The sequence below is a fragment of the Pseudophryne corroboree genome, chromosome 1 (assembly GCF_028390025.1).
Source record: "Pseudophryne corroboree isolate aPseCor3 chromosome 1, aPseCor3.hap2, whole genome shotgun sequence".
In the NCBI taxonomy this organism is placed as follows: domain Eukaryota; kingdom Metazoa; phylum Chordata; class Amphibia; order Anura; family Myobatrachidae; genus Pseudophryne; species Pseudophryne corroboree.
Window position 1 is genome coordinate 139,051,236 of NC_086444.1, and position 17,911 is coordinate 139,069,146.

At 45.4% G+C, this 17,911-nt stretch overlaps 1 protein-coding gene across 3 annotated transcripts in view; it reads left to right on the plus strand.

The window, feature by feature from the left end:
• SGTB (small glutamine rich tetratricopeptide repeat co-chaperone beta) overlaps window positions 1-12,479 on the plus strand; it is a 142,103-nt gene extending 129,624 nt beyond the window's left edge. For 2 of the 3 annotated variants that reach the window (XM_063963219.1, XM_063963226.1), the window contains 2 exons: window positions 1,068-1,189; window positions 12,367-12,479. In XM_063963219.1, coding sequence (XP_063819289.1) covers window positions 1,068-1,179 — 112 coding nt within the window. In that variant the 3' untranslated portion in view covers window positions 1,180-1,189; window positions 12,367-12,479. Of the gene's footprint in view, window positions 1-1,067; window positions 1,215-12,366 lie in introns of all 3 variants that reach the window. The other variant, XM_063963222.1, reaches the window with a different exon arrangement.
• The last annotated feature ends 5,432 nt before the right edge of the window (window positions 12,480-17,911 follow it).

Below are 17,911 nucleotides of genomic sequence, written 5' to 3' on the forward strand. Positions count from 1 at the left end.
CACGGGTCCCTCCTGGAGGGTACCCGCTGGAGCCCCTGCGTGAGACTGGCTGGCGGCATTGTACCAAACATTTATATGAGGCTACAAATGGTGTGGGAGACATGGTCAGTATAAACACTATTAGTAACTCCGGCGCCATTACGGGGGGCGGAGCTACATCAGAGCAGGCTCAGCGGCATTTTGTCGCCTTCCTCTGCATGTGTTTCTAACCCTCTTACCAGCGTACGTGTGTGTGTGTGTGTGTGTGTGTGTGTGAGCCGTTGTTGTGTCAGATCTAATAGCTCAATCAGGGAAGTAGCTAGAACTTTGCTGGCCCCATAGCAACATTTTGAAGGGGCCCCCATCCCAATGCTTCTAGAGAGACAGTTTTCTGCAGCAGTTGTTAATTTTATGCCCTATAATAGTGCCCTAGTTCATTTTCTGAACCATAGTAGAGCCTTACTGTATTTAATGTTATGCCCCATAGTAGTGCCCTAGTTTCTTTTATGAATCACAGTAGTGCTTAAGTTCACCCTACAGTATGTCACATTTCAGAGCTGCCAGTACCCATTATGCCACACAGTACCCCCAATTTACATTATGATATATAGTGCTCCACGTTCATATTGTGCCTCATTACGGTGCTCTGGTTCATATTATATAACATAAAAAAAAATGCCCTCCAGTTCATTTTATACCACACTACAATGAGCAGGTCCAGGGGCATACCTAGATATATTGCAGGCCCCAAAGATAAAGTTTGAAAGGACCCCTACGTACCACCTAATGGCGAAAAATGTGTATAACACATGTAACTTTGAAAGGGAAGGTGGGCCCCTCTCAGCTCTGGGCCCCATAGCAGCCTTGAGCTCAACTGCTTAACAATATGGGATCCCTCCACATGTGATACAGATGAATTTACATTTATTGTCAATACATAACAGAAGTCCTCAAAAAGTAAACTGGAAATATATATATTTTTTGTTTTTCTTTTTCTTGGGGACGTGGTGTTTGATTTTGTCTTTGTCTTTTCACAGTAACTAATGTTTTTTTATTAGGAATAATTAAGGTTTGTTTTCTCCTGACAGTGGGCAGCAGTTTGCACAACAGATTCAGCAGCAGAATCCTGAACTAATACAACAACTGCGGAACCACGTGAGGAGCAGATCTTTCAGTGGAACCACAGAGGAACATTCATGACACTCAGCAGGCATGGGCCGAATATCTCTATTTATGTACAGTACACACATCTGTTTGTTCACCAAATATCAAACATCTACTGGCAAATACGCACCATCGGCAAATGTAATAGGATCCAAGTTTCCAAAATGTGCGAGTTTAGTGCTAAAGTTGTCCATTTTCTGAACTCTAACAATATAATAGGGTCCAAGAACATGCAAACTTGCATGTTTTTAAGACTGTCACGATTTAAACTCGCATCCAGATGTTTTCCATAGGAAAACATACAACCCGGCCAATATAATAGGATGCGAGTTTTAACGTTGCCCAAAACTTTACCAAAAACTCGCCAATAAATATACTAGCTTTTTATAGGCGAGTTTGACATAAGCATGCACATATCAGTGAGATCCATGCATGCATCTGTCTGAGAAAGTTTACAAATAGTTGAAAATGAAAAAAAAAAATCAGAATAATTATGTGCGCTACCGCCCCCCATCCTAAAGTATAACCAGCTCCGGGCTTTTTGAGCCAGTCATGGCTGAAAAAAAAATACAGGGAAAAAATGACTGCGGTCCCCCTGTATTTTAACAACCAGCACCGGGCTCTTGGACTGGTCCTGGTTCCAAAAATACTGGGGGGAAAGTAGGGGTCCCCCGTATTCTTGAAACCAGTATCGGCTCCACTAGCCATTGAGGTAATGCCACAGCAACGCGCTTATATAGGTCCCGGTAGCAATAGCATTACCCCTTAAATAGTCAGATCTGGCTGGGGTACTCTGGCGGAGCGGGGACCCCCCCAATAAAGGGGTCGCCCCCCCAAGGCAGACAAGGCCAGGGCTGTCTTTTGCTTTATGTCTACAGGTGCCAGCAAGCCTCCTCCGCATGCTGGTACTTGGAGAACTATAAGTACCAACATGGGGGGCATTAAAGGCCTGCTGGTACCTGTAGTCCTACTGTAAAAGAAATATAAAAAAGACAGACACACACACCGTAGAAATAAAAGTTTATTAAACACCCTTGCACACTCACGGGATCCGGTCTTTAGGTCGACAGTAAGTAGGTGACACTGTCTAGGTTGACCACTATTGGTCAACAGTAAGTAGGTCGACATGGTTTCTAGGTTGACATGACATAAGGTCGACATGAGTTTTTCACCTTTTTTTTTTTTCATTTTTAGAACTTTTTCATACTTTACTATCCACGTGGACTACAATTGGGAATGGTAACCTGTGCCGAGGGAGCGAAGCACCTTGCCCGAAGTTCGCGAGCCATGCGAGGTGACACGGTGCACTAGTTGGGGTTCCCGGTCACTGTATGGAGAAAAGACACCAAAAAAAGTAAAAAAAACTCATGTCGACCTTTTCTCATGTTGACCTAGAGTCCCTGTCGACCTAGAAACCATGTCGACCTAGACACTGTTGACCTAAGTCTTATCTACCTAACATACCACACCCCACACTCACACCCATATACATACTCACACTCACACATACTTTCCCCATGCGCTCCTATTGAGGTTAATACAGGTCAAGCTTGTGGTTCACCTCAATTAATCTTGCAGTTAGTCACATAAGCCACTTTTCCCACCATACACTTCTATGCAACCTATCCCACCACAGAATCGCATGGGGAAAGCCCTGATTGACAGAAGCACATAACCAATCAGCGGAGCTGCACTATGTGGCACTTCCTGATAGGCTGGCGGCTCTCCTACATAAAAAAAAAAAAAAAAAACTAAGAGAAAGCGCTAACCTGACTGGTGTGTGTCGGCTATTCAACCTCCTTAATTCTTAATAAATCAATTCCTCCCAAAGATGGACTGCCGCTCTCAAATATGGGGTGTTGAATCCCAGACAAATTTTAACACAACAAACAAAAAATATTGAAAGCGCTGTCCAAGTTATGAGAGTATTTTTATTAAAATTAAAATTCTAAAATGCTGAATACATCCACATTTAATAAAAGGTATCCAATAATTCAATCAATAATCATATATATTATGGGAATTCTTTTTTGGTCCCACACCACTTAAAGATAATATGACTATACACAGTGGATACAGTTTCAGTACATCTTATCTTCTCATTAAAACAACCAATAGTCTATAGCCTAGACGTAAATAATCCCTCTATTAATATCAATAAATAGTGACTTTCCTAAAATCAAAGAACCACAGTCCCAGTGATAAATAACAGATCTGAGATAATTGGTATTAGGAAAGGTTCCTTGACCGGGAATTCCTGTTTGTTCTGAACTTTCAGTGTCTCTGAATCTTCACTAGTATACTATTTGGATCACCAAAAGTGTTTAATCAATAAATGCTTTAACAGAATTGTTCAGATAATTATCTGATGATCTTTCACGGGCGTCCCCGTGTACATGGAAACTTGGAAAGTCTGATATCCTTTTGATAATAGCAATATTAGATGTATTCCCAATCAGGCTATATTCAAAAAATGGTTGTATCTGCACCTCTCGTTGGAACTTAGACTTTGCCGTCCCAAGTAAAATGGCCCGCCTTCCACTGTCCAGGTCGCGCTATCAGCATTCACTGCAGACCTCAGGACGGGTAGCTGTAGTTCAGGCCGGGCTCACCGTGTCACATCTACTTTGGGTAGGCAGAATTTTGATGCCCGTACTGGGCACTCCTATGCCGCTTTTAGAGCTTGTATCCACAGTGCTCAGGAGCAACTCTTGACGCGTTTCTCAGCCCGATTACCACGGCTGTTTCCTCAGAAGAATACACTCCATTTCCCACCTGCTCTTTTTTATCTACCAGGTGTACCAATCGTTTAGCACCTCATTAGTTTATTTTAACCTTTTAATCTCAGTATAAAAAAGTCTAAGTTCCAACGAGAGGTGCAGCCGTAAGAAATACTCTGCCGGATACTGCGAGGTGATTGCCGAATCACCAACGGCGAGGAGACGGTGCAGTGCACTTGGAATAAGAATCGTATGCCCTTGGAGAGACGCAGCCGCAAATATATGGTGAGATACAACCATTTTTTGAATATAGCCTGATTGGGAATACATCTAATATTGCTATTATCAAAAGGATATCAGACTTTCCAAGTTTCCATGTACACGGGGACGCCCGTGAAAGATCATCAGATAATTATCTGAACAATTCTGTTAAAGCATTTATTGATTAAACACTTTTGGTGATCCAAATAGTATACTAGTGAAGATTCAGAGACACTGAAAGTTCAGAACAAACAGGAATTCCCGGTCAAGGAACCTTTCCTAATACCAATTATCTCAGATCTGTTATTTATCACTGGGACTGTGGTTCTTTGATTTTAGGAAAGTCACTATTTATTGATATTAATAGAGGGATTATTTACGTCTAGGCTATAGACTATTGGTTGTTTTAATGAGAAGATAAGATGTACTGAAACTGTATCCACTGTGTATAGTCATATTATCTTTAAGTGGTGTGGGACCAAAAAAGAATTCCCATAATATATATGATTATTGATTGAATTATTGGATACCTTTTATTAAATGTGGATGTATTCAGCATTTTAGAATTTTAATTTTAATAAAAATACTCTCATAACTTGGACAGCGCTTTCAATATTTTTTGTTTTTTGGCTCTCCTACATGACAGAAGTCACGTGGAGGCCAACATTTAGGATAGGAGGCCTATGTGTACACACACAGGTCTCCTACATCCGTGTGGTCTGAGCAGATCTTTTTATTTATTTTTTTAACCCCTGGATGCCTACTTTGGAATGTAGAGGACCAATCTACACTGGAATAGGTATATTCTACTGGAGAAGAGAACCTAAGGGCTACAGGGGATGTATGTGTGAGTATGTATGTGAGTGTGCAAGGGTGTTTAATAAACTTTCTCTTACGTCCTAGAGGATGCTGGGGTCCACATTAGTACCATGGGGTATAGACGGGTCTACCAGGAGCCATTGGCACTTTAAGAGTTTGAGAGTGTGGGCTGGCTCCTCCCTCTATGCCCCTCCTACTAGACTCAGTTTAGAAAATGTGCCCGGAGGAGCTGGTCACAGCTAGGGGAGCTCTCCAGAGTTTCTCTAGTAAAGTTTATTTTAGAGTTTATTATTTTACAGGGAGGCTGCTGGCAACAGTCTCCCTGCTTCATGGGACAAAGGGAGGGAGTAGTGTCCGCCCTGCGGGGTCTGAGCCACTATCTCCGTTGACAGGACACTGAGCTCCTAAGGGGATAGATTGTTTCCCACCACAGGGGATCGCTCACCCCGGCAGCATGCTGCTACCCCCTTACAGAGCTGAAGATTTGTGGCGAATTAGTCACCGTCCCCCCTAGCAAGCGGGGCGGCGGTGTGAAGATGGCGGCATAAGGGTAGGAGCACAGTATTAACTGCGCTCCGGAGGCTCAGCGGGACATAGCGCGGCGCTGTGAGGGGCGACCTGAGCCAGCGCCTACACCCTACACTGGTCACACAGCCTGTCGGGATCCCCGGATCTCAGCCAGCACAAATCCTCAGGCCAGTATAATCCTATGAAGAGCGGGAAGACAGCGCCATTTTGGTGGCGGAGCTTCTCCTCAGAGCGGACCCAGCAGCGCTCAGCGCCATTTTCCTGCCTGCACAGCGCTGTCAGTGAAGAGTAAGTCCCTCCACAGCAACTCCAGCTATCTCTCACAGTAACAGGGGATTGTAGAAGGGGGGGGGGGAGGCTGCAAAACGACTGTGTAACCTATTAAGGTGCACATTCAGCGCTGATAGGGGGTCTCCCTTTATATTAAAAGCGCTGTGTGTGGGTTGGCTCCAATCTCTGTGTCTCTCTTGCCATTCTTGGGAGTGAAACCCTGTCTGCCCTCCCCTGTGTGTGTGTGGAGTGTCTGTGGTCTCCATTAAGCAATGTCCAGGGACTCTGTGTCATATGCTGCAGAGGATATGTCCTCTCAGGATGATCCCATTCCATGTAATCAGGATTGCACTGGTTTAGCACAGATTCCAGCAATGGAGCCTGAGTGGTTATCCTCTATCAAATCTAGGATTTCTCAGATTTCAAATAGGGTTGCACAAAATTAATCTGCAACTCAGGCTTTACAGAACTCTATGGCAGCCTGGCCCAGTTTTGGTACATCAGGCTTCCCCGCTGTATATTCACATAAACGTGCTCTTGCTCAGATCATGCAGGATGATACCGATTCTAATACTGCAGACGGTGACGGGGATGTGTTGCGCGGGCAGCATCTCTTGCAAAAGGGGTGCATTTGATGATAGAGGCTATATTTGAAAAGGCTTGGGAAAACCCGGATAAAAAATTCCAGATACCTAAAAGTTTTCTGGTAGCGTTTCCTTTCCCGGTAGAGGATAGGAAAAAATGGGAAAACCCGCCTTATGTTGACGCGTCAGTATCCAGACTCTCAAAAAAGGTGGTTTTACCTGTTCCAGGATCTACCGCCTTGAAAGACCTGGCTGATCGTAAAATTGATAATACGCTCAAATCCATGCACACGGCTTCTGGGGCAATACTACGTCCCACTATTGCCAGTGCTTGGATTGCCAAAGCTATAGTAAAGTGGTCAGGCACGTTACTTGGGGACTTGCATACTATGGAGAAATGTGATGTTGAATTGTTTTTACATTACATTCAGGATTCGGCAGGATTTCTGGTAGAATCCATGAAAGACCTGGGTTCCATGGCTGCGGGGATTTCCTCCATGTCGGTATCAGCTCGTCGAGGACTGTGGTTGCGCCAGTGGTCCGCCGATACGGAATCCAGGAGAAGTGTGGGGACCCTACCCTACACTGGTCAGGCTCTCTTTGGGGAAGCGTTAGATGCGTGGATCTCCACGGCTACGGCTTGTAAGTCACCCTTTCTTCCCTCAGCTACACCTGCTCCGAAAAAACCCTTTTCTTCAGTTACATCACAGCCCTTTCGGTCTAACAAGCCCAGAAAGGCCAAGCCGTCCAACACCTTCTTTCGGGGAGGCCGGCCCAAGTTCAAGAAACCTGCGGCTTCAGGTTCCCAGGAACAGAAACCTGCTTCAGGTACACCAAAGTCCTCCGCATGACGGTGGACTGCATGCCCCGGAGGTGGGGCCGGTGGGAGCGAGACTCAGACATTTCAGTCATGTCTGGGTGTCCTCTGGCCTGAACCCCTGGGTGCAAGATATTGTGTCCCAGGGGTACAGGCTGGAATTTCAAAATCTCGTTCTTCACCGATTTTTCAGATCAGGCTTGCCAGCTCTGCTGGCAGACAGGACTGTCCTGCAAGAAGCCGCCCAGAAGTTGGTGGAGGCACAAGTTATTGTACCAGTACCTCCTCATATGCAAAACAAAGGTTACTATTCAAACCTTTTCATGGTACCGAAACTGGATGGTTCGGTCAGGCCCATTCTGAACTTAAAATCACTAAACCCCTTTCTGAGGGAGTTCAAGTTCAAAATGGAGTCTCTAAGGGCAGTGATATCAGGTCTGGAGGACGGGGAATTCCTAGTATCCCTGGATATCAAGGATGCGTACCTCCACATTCCGATTTGGCTGCCGCATCAAGCTTATCTTCGATTCGCATTGTTGGACTGTCACTTTCAGTTCCAGGCCCTCCCATTCGGGCTCTCCACAGCACCGAGGGTATTCACCAAGGTGATGGCGGCAATGATGTTTCTCCTCCGCAGATAGGGGGGTGAACATAATTCCGTATCTGGGCGATCTGCTGATGAAGGCATCGTCCAAGGAGAAGCTGTTACGGTCCATAACACTAACGACCCAGCTTCTCAGGGAACATGTTTGGATCCTGTATCTTCCAAAATCACAATTGGAACCAACCAGGAGGTTGTCCTTTCTGGGAATGATCCTTGACACGGAGGTGCAGAGGGTGTTTCTCCCAGAGGAAAAAGCGTTGGTGATTCAAACAATGTTCCGGGATGTCCTGAAGCCAGCCCGGGTGTCAGTTCATCAGTGCATTCGCCTTCTGGGGAAGATGGTGGCCTCTTACGAGGCTCTGCAGTATGGGAGGTTTCACGCTTGGTCCTTCCAACTGGATCTCCTGGACAAGTGGTCGGGATCCCATCTACACATGCACCAGAGAATACGTCTGTCGCCAAAGGCCAGGATTTCACTCCTCTGGTGGCTGCAATTACCTCACCTTCTGGAGGGCCGCAGGTTCGGGATTCAGGACTGGATCCTTCTAACCATGGATGCAAGTCTCCGGGGCTGGGGTGCAGTCACTCAAGGGGTAACCTTCCAAGGAAGGTGGTCAAGTCTGGAAGCTGGCCTGCCGATAAACATTCTGGAACTAAGAGCCGTCTACAATGGTCTTCTCCAAGCGGCCCATCTTCTGAGAAATCGGACCATTCAAGTGCAGTCGGACAATGTGACAATGGTGGCTTACATAAACCGACAGGGCGGAACGAAGAGCAGAGCTGCAATGGTAGAGGTAACAAGAATCATCCTCTGGGCAGAAAAGCAAGCGTTGGCGCTGTCGGCAATCTTCATTCCGGGAGTAGACAACTGGGAAGCGGACTTCCTCAACAGACACGATCTCCATCCAGGAGAGTGGGGTCCCCATCTTGAGGTGTTCAAGGAGGTCACAGATCTTTGGGGCGTACCCCAGATCGACATGATGGCCTCTCATCTCATCAAGAAGCTTCGGCGATATTGTTCCAGGTTCGAGGGACCCGAAAGCAGTGGCGGTGGACGCCCTAGTGACTCCGTGGGTGTTACAGTCGGTGTACGTGTTTCCTCCACTTCCACTCATCCCAAGAGTTCTAAAGCTCATAAGGAGAACAAGAGTTCAAGCAATCCTCATTGCTCCAGACTGGCCAAGAAGGGCTTAGTACGCGGATCTTCAGGATCTACTGCAAGAAGAGCCAAGGCCTCTTCCTCTTCGGGAGGACCTGCTGCAGCAGGGGCCGTTCGCCTATCAAGACTTACCGCGACTACGTTTGACGGCATGGAGGTTGAACGCATGATACTAGCTCAGAAGGGCATTCCGAACAAGGTTATTCCTACCCTGATACAGGCTAGGAAAGGAGTAACGTCTAAACATTACCATCGAATTTGGAAAAAATATGTATCTTGGTGTTAGTCCAAGAAATTTCCTGCGGTGGAGTTTCAACTGGGACGGTTTCTCCTCGTCCTACAAGCTGGTGTGGATATGGGCCTGAGGTTGGGATCTGTGAAGGTCCAGCTTTCGACCCTATCCATTTTCTTCCAAACACAATTGGCTGCGAGTTCTGCACATCCAACCTCCCTTTGTACCGCCTACGGCACCTTGGGACCTTAACGTGGTGTTGCAGTTCCTCCAATCGAACTGGTTCGAGCCTCTATAGGAGGTTGAGGTCAAATTTCTTACGTGGAAGGCTGTCACGTTGTTGGCTTTAGCTTCTGCTAGATGTGTGTCGGAGTTGAGGGCTTTGTCCTGTAAAAGCCCATACTTGATCTTCCACGAAGATAGAGCTGAGCTAAGGACACGTCGGCAGTTTCTTCCGAAGGTTGTGTCGGCATTTCATATCAACCAACCTATTGTGGTGCCAGTGGCTACTGACTCCTCAATTTCATCAAAGTCCTTGGATGTTGTAAGGGCTCTGAAAATGTGAAGAGGACTGCTCGTCACAGGAAATCGGACTCTCTGTTTGTCCTGTATGATCCCAAAATTGGGAGTCCTGTTTCTAAGCAGACGATCTCTTGCTGGATCAAGTTCACTATCCAGCATGCTTATTGTACGGCAGGCTTGCCGTGCCCTACATCTGTCAAGTCCCACTCTACTCGTAAGGTGGGGTCTTCCTGGGCAGCTGCCCGGGGTGTCTCGGCGTTACAACTTTGCCGAGCTGCAACTTGGTCTGTGTCGAACACGTTTGTAAAGTTCTACAAGTTCGATACTTTGGCCTCTGATGATCTGAAGTTCAGTCAATCATTTCTGCAGGAGCCTCCGCGCTCTCCCTCCCGTTCTGGGAGCTTTGGTACATCCCCATGGTACTAATGTGGACCCCAGCATCCTCTAGGACGTAAGAGAAAATAGGATTTTGGTTACCTACCGGTAAATCCTTTTCTCGTAGTCCGTAGAGGATGCTGGGCGCCCGCTCAGTGCTTCGTTTTCCTGCAGCCGTTATCTGGTTCAGTACTACTTTGCAGCTGCTGAATGTTTCGAGCTGGTTAGCTTGATGTGCCTTGTATGTGTGAGCTGGTATGAATCTCGCCACTGTCTGTGTTAAATCCTTCTCTCAATGATGTCCGTCTCCTCGGGCACAGTTTCCAGACTGACTCTGGTAGGAGGGGCATAGAGGGAGGAGCCAGCCCACACTCTCAAACTCTTAAAGTGCCAGTGGATCCTGGTGGACCCGTCTATACCCCATGGTACTAATGTGGACCCCAGCATCCTCTACGGGCTACGAGAAAAGGATTTACCGGTAGGTACCAAAATCCTGTTTTTACTTTCTACAGTGTGTGTGTCCTGTCTGTTTTTTTTTTGTTATATTTCTTTTACAGAAGGGCTACAGGTAGCAGCGGGACCTTTAATGCCCTACATGCTGGTGCTGGTTCTTATGGTTCTCCAAGTAACAATATGTGGGGGGAAGCATGGTCTTGCTGGGACCTGTAGTCCTAATGTAAAAGACAATATTATTTATAACTTTTACACTTTAAAGCTATCAATTCACACCCACCGCCCAGGGGTGCCGAGCATAGCTTCAGGCTTCAGCTCTGACCTAAGTGCCCTGGAGTGGGGGACCCCTTTATTGGGGGGGTCCCCACTCCCCCAGGGTACCCCGTCCAGGACTGACTTGTTTGGTGGGGGTCACGCTACGGCCAGCAGGACCCATGTAAGAATGTCCTCAGGGTTTGGCATTACCTCCCTGCCTAGTGGAGCGGAGCCCAGTGCTGGTTTCAAAAATATGGGCCATCCCTACGCCTTTTTCCCCCCCGTATTTTTGGAACCAGGACCAAGAGCTGGTTGTTAAAATACAGGGGAACCTCAGTCATTTTTTCCCATGTAGTTTTTCAACCAGGACCGGCTCAAAGAGCCCAGGGCTGGTCATTTGTAATTATTTGTACGCTTTCTCAGACAGAAGCATGCACAGATCTCACTGATCTCTGCATGCTTCTGCCAACTCACACCTTGTAATGAAATTCGCATTACAATGTGCGAGTTTTCATCCGAGAAAAACTTGCACACATTTGCACACTGTAATAGCCTTGAACCAGGGCCGCTTTAAGAGAGGAGGAGGCCCATGTGCTGCCGCCTCTGTTTGGGCCCCCTCCTCTCTGCTGGCTGAGCACTAGAGGGCTCAGACTCTACTACGCATGCACAGATCACCGGTAAAATGTTGTTGGGGACATTTTCCCAGTGATTTCTCTACGGCGCATGCGCAGAACACTGTGAAAATGGCCGCTGCGCCATTTTCACAGTGATTCCACAGCGCTGCTGACATCGGTGTCGGACTCTGAAGGGGTAATTATTCAAATAATACTGTAGGTGCAGTGTGTGCAGTGGGGGCCCCCTCTGGACTCGGGGACCCTTGTGTACCGCACCAGTGCCTTGAACTTAAAAACTCACGGGGTATTACATTGGCCGAGTTTTGGGACAAACTTGCATCTTTTCATTGTGTGAAAAAGGTGTGAGTTTGTCCTGCTCAAAAAAATCGGACCCTATTACATTTGACCTCATGTCTCATGGGGTCATATTTATCAATGATACAGTTTTAGACCTGATAACTGTAATTTCTTATATTAATATACATGTGCGGGGACATGGGCCCCAAAAGCAGCCCCTCCGTGCTATGTGTTAGGAGTCAAGAGATGGCATTAGGGGTCACGTAATTTCCCCCACAATGCTACTGAGTATACATGGTGTACTGACAACACATGTGCTACGCCCATTGCCAGCAAGGGTTCAAACAGAACCCTCTCCCAGTAATTCCTGCAGAACGTAGCCCATAGGCTACAGCAGCTAACACCATCTTCACATGCTGGAGCTTGGTAAGTCTGACAGCCATATGTGGACTGTGGCTGCTGTTGGAAATGGAGGGACTGTGGCAGATATAGGGATACCTGCTGCGGTCCCACCTTCGTACATAGGGGTGATACTTAATATTTGGAGGTATCCCCTGAAAACACCAGCAGATATTGAATGATAAATACACCCCTTAGAGGTATTATTTAAATCAAGGTATATATGTAATAAAGCGATGGTAATTGTTTTTTATTAAGCTGTTTCTAGGACTTTTTCAGTTTAGCCACCTAACATTGGTTATTTCCCGTTTCAGCTGGACAGTCAGACACCTTGACCACTAACCAACCACTGCGCACGTGTTAATGGAAGAGTCTGGCGGGTCTGGGGTCTCATCAGACTGCATTGCTCCAATATGCTCCATTGTCACTCACATGTAACCAAGGCAGAGCACGGGAACATGTAGTACACGGTGGGGTCCCTGTGTAGGACAGAACGTAGCCCGGCCTGCATTCTATCTTCATTTTATTATATCTTTTCTTGTGGGTGAAGGAGAGTTGTGGTTTCCTACAGCACTTGGAGCCAGTCAGTGACATACATATAATGAGCTGATTATTGCTGGGAAGCTGCATATGCAGACAGTTACCGTGTCCCTGATCTCTCTCGCTAGAATACTAGTAGGGTTATAGAAATGAATTCTAGTAATGCATTATCCTGTGCTTTATCATTGCTATACCACAACATTCTGTATACTTCTTTGCAGATACTGCACTGATACATTTTCTCATGTGTTCCTAGCCTGTAAACGTTATTTGAGGTTGGTAAAGTGTAGACGTTTGAGATGTGCCCAGGCATCTCTTCCAGTATAATCTGGCTGTCGCGTTTCACTGCATCATCTTCCTTCTACATAGTGGAGCTGCTGTCCACACACAGAAAAGGCAGGCCTTTCTATGCTGCATTCATTATTCATGAATACACTTGAGAGAAATACATACAGGAGACCGGCTGACAGCATGCCGGCTGTCGCTATACCGACAGCGGCATTCCGTCAGCCGGAATCCCAGCAGCGAGTCCCCTCACGGGCCAGCTGCTCTCGCCACTCTTTGGGCCCAGTGGCAAGCTTCGCTCGCCACAGGTTATATTCCCATTCGGGTGGTGGCGTGCATCCACCACCCAAGTGGGAATAAGGGGCTGCAGACGGAATCCTGACCGCCGGCATTTCCCAGCCTGTCGAGATTCCGGCGTCGGTACCCTGAACGCAGGGATCCTGACAGGCGGTATGTTAACCGCATCCCACTTGAGACTTGTTGCCTCGTGTCTCAGTAATTGGATAGGCTACCTTCTCTCGAGTTTTGAGTGAGTGCTTAAAATGGCTCAAGTACACCTTAAAGCAGCACAACCATTTAACAGTAGCTTCTACCCTTAGCCGGAGCCTTTTTCCTGCTACTGCCCTGTTACACTAGTGCTGGGGGGATATCTGACAAGGCGTACTAATCACACGCTGTAATCAAAGATTGTTGCTTTTGATTGGTCCTCCTGTTAAGCATCCATTGACCCCCCCCCCACACTTCCTTCATATGTAGATAGTAAGCACTATTAGTTTGTATGTAGAAGCACCTGGATGCCCATGCTAGGTGGTAATGGTGCAGCAAACAAGCAATGTTGTTAAGTTAATATAAGGGGATATGTGACTGTCAATAAATACATAGGGGTCTATGTACTAAGCCCTGGATAGAGATAAAGTGGACAGAGATAAAGTACCAGCCAATCAGCTTCTTACTGCCATGTTACAGTCTGTTTGAAAAATGACAGTTAGGAGCTGTTTGGCCGGTACTTTTATCTTCTTCCACAAGGCTTAGTACATAGGGGGATATTTAGTAAACATAATTATCTAAAAAAAAAAAAAAAAAACAGAAAAAATGTATATTTATGATTTCTGGAGATGGAGATAAGTTTGTATCTTCTCCAGTGGCAGTTGCGGCACAGTCCAAAATTCAGATACCAACTGCCACCCCAAACACTGCCAGAGATCGCTGTGTGGGACTCTGGCAGTTGGTGCGGCTCCCCTATTTGAATTTTGGACCGTGCTGCAACTGCTACTGGAGAAGATACAAATTTATCACCATCTCCAGAAATCATAAATATCAAATTTTCCTGATTTTCTGAGATTATTATTATTATTAACAGTTTCTTATATAGCGCAGCAAATTCTGTTGGGCTTTACAATTGGACACAATGATAAAACAAAACTGGGTAATAAACAAACAGTCATAGAGATAGACAGGCCCTGCTCGCAAGCTTACAATCTATTATATTTATTAAAGATCCCCCATAGACTCCATAGTTATTGAAACACTTTGTAATAATTTATATGAAATCCATATACATGTCATTTTTGGGATACCAGGAGAGATATTTAGAACACTGTGTTTCATTTGCATGTTCTGCCTGAAATTCCACCATGATGTTGGCAAAGAGTTAAGGCTCATGCCCACAAGAAATAAATGTCTATTGTCCCTTGTTTGTACAACTGTCATAGGGGATGGCAGAACAGGGAATTGAAATATCCTAATGACAAAGAACTTCTGAGCCTCCAACCAGGGCCGTCTTTTCGTATGGGCCCTAGGCTGATAGCTGAGAGTCCCCTCTTTCCAGGGGTACCAGATTTTAGAAAATCGGCCCTGGGGAACCAGAGATATCGGACTTCAAAGCAGTGGTCCCCATCCGAGCCTGTTAATTGCTCTTCCCAGCCAGATATCTCGGGCTCTGTATGACTTAGAGTTTTTCTGAGGGTACATTTCAAAAGCTGGAACTCTCCACTTTCGATGGACACTGGCAGCTTGTCTCTACTATGCCCAGAACCAGAGATATCAGCCTTCCAGCAGCCGGTCCCTGCTCCAGCTCCACCTGCCTAATATGCAGTTTTATATATTTGTTGGTGGATTGCTCTGGTTCCTGAACTGTGATACGCAAGTCCCAGTACCTCCTAACAGGTGGGACTTTCTAGTTTTTTTAATCCCATTCAAAGCTAAGGAACTTGAGATATCTGCAGTCAAGTAAGCTGCTCTCTCACCAGAAAATGATGAAAATTAAGCCCACTCCACTATCTACCCCTCCCTTATGTATTAAACACCCCACACCACCCTGGAAGTCATGTACTGGGGCCCCTTCATTCAGCCCAATGCCTCCTTCTACAGTTTAGTGTTCTCCCTCCTGCCCCATCTGTTCAGTAAAGGAGTAATTAGCAGAAATTACTGCTCCAGGTCCTACATGCTGAGCGGAAGATAGAACACCCCCTACCACCCGCGGGACATCAAAGCTGCCGCTGATAGCACCCCCCACCCCTACCGCTGGAGGATGAGTAGGGGCCCTAGTGTATTGCTGTGCCCAGGGGCCCACACTGCTGTTAAGACGGCCCTGCCTCCAACAGCACAGAATATAGGTGTGACGCTCACCTCAAACTTATGCAGGAAAATTTGGGTGTCAAATGCACCTCTAAAAGAAAGTCATTAAGAATGTAATACATCTTCCTTCTATAGAAGAGAGGTTTTTTGTGCTCAATATTGTATGTCGTTATATCGCTATTTGTTTTTCTGCTTATGATAATATGTAAAAATTTGGTGTTTAAGTAAAACCACAGTATGACATCACTTTTAGGGAATGTATGTTGTTTTCTTTGTCTTATAGATTTACTACTTTTTTAATTATCAAGGATATTTTCTTTAGAAAGCACAGCAAGACCAGGACTATTAATGACTAAAGGGTTGGGCACAATATCCCGGCGTACGGGATCACAATGGTTAGAATGCAAACAGTTTTTTGGTATTTTAACCCTAACCTTATTCCCAACCCACCACTCCTGCAGCCTAACCTGTCACCTCCCGCAACCTAACCCTAACCTGTCACCTCCCGCAACCTAACCCTAACCTTTCCCACCCACAGCCTAAACCTAACCATCCCCTCCCACAGCCTAACCCTGACCCCAATACTCACCGTCAGGATTCGCTGTCGGAATTCTGAGAGGTCGGATATTGACTACATCCCAGGGGGGAATGTTATACAGGTTGAGTATCCCATATCCAAGTACAGGTTGAGTATCCCATATCCAAATATTCCGAAATACGGAATATTCCGAAATACGGACTTTTTTTTGAGTGAGAGTGAGATAGTGAAACCTTTGTTTTCTGATGGCTCAGTGTACACAAACTTTGTTTAATACACAAAATTATTAAAAATATTGTATTAAATGACCTTCAGGCTGTGTGTATAAGGTGTATATGAAACATAAATGAATTGTGTGAATGTAGACACACTTTGTTTAATGCACAAAGTTATAAAAAATATTGGCTAAAATGACCTTCAGGCTGTGTGTATAAGGTGTAAATGTAACATAAATGCATTCTGTGCTTAGATTTAGGTCCCATCACCATGATATCTCATTATGGTATGCAATTATTCCAAAATACGGAAAAATCCCATATCCAAAATACCTCTGGTCCCAAGCATTTTGGATAAAGGAGACTCAACCTGTATTCCGAATTACGGAATATTCCGAAATACGGACTTTTTTGAGTGAGAGTGAGATAGTGAAACCTTTGTTTTTTGATAACTCAATGTACACAAACTTTGTTTAATACACAAAGTTATTGAAAATATTGTATTAAATGACCTTCAGGCTGTGTGTATAAGGTGTATGTGAAACATAAATGAATTGTGTGAATGTAGACACACTTTGTTTAATGTACAAAGTTCTAAAAAATATTGGCTAAAATGACCTTCAGGCTGTGTGTATAAGGTGTATATGAAACATAAATGCATTTTGTGCTTAGACTTAGGTCCCATCACCATGATATCTCATTATGGTATGCAATTATTCCAAACTACGGAAAAATACGATATCCAAAATACCTCTAGTCCCAAGCATTTTGGATAATGGATACTCAACCTGTAGTTGCGCCAGCAAAGACCATTTTACAAATCTCCGCTTATATGACCTGCCCTCCATTATGAAATGTAATTTCATATATCCAACTGGTATAACGTAGTGACACAGTGGTTAGCAGTGTTCCTTTACTGTACAGCTCTGAAATCAAACCAGTGCTCTAGCTATGTGGAGCTCCTTTATTCCCTGTGTTTGTGTGGTTGCCCCAGTTTTGTCCCACACTCATACAATATACCAGGTGTGTGTGTGTTGTGTGTGTGTGTGTGTTAGGGAATTTAGACTGCAAGCTCCAGTGGGGCAGGGACTGTTATGAGTGGTTACATAGAACAATCAAGCTTGCCCAAGATGGCTGCCATACCCTCTGCAGTAATGTAATTTGAAGCCTATTGGGAAAAAGGTGCTATATAAATATACAGAAATATTATAATTTGTATCTATTCTCTGACTTGCATCTGTGTTTGTTAATATAGTGATCCCCACAGATATACTGAAGTGCAGTGTTGCTCTGGGGAATGGCAGGTGAACTGTATAGCATTAGAGGTAGAAGCAGCCTGGTAGGGATCGCCCTTGTTTATGAGCCCTCCGTGTGGAATCCTTTCTCATAGTCTGCAATAGAAATTATACTGTGACTTGTTATGTATAGTCACATTTGCTAGACACCTAAAATATCACCACGATTGACTTCATTGGCCATTCTCTAACAGTAGCATATACCCATCCACCTCATTTATTTTTCAGAGAGTGAGGAATGTATTAAAGGGTCTATTCATGGAACTTAGAAAAGTCCTGTTTTGCGGTAAACGGGCCATTTCTCTGCTTTGTGCTATTCACAGAGCGGGTTACGGTAGGGAAGTTCCTGACTTCTCCAGCGGACCCCCCACTCTGTGGCTGAGTCGCATCACTATACTTTAGTTTAGTT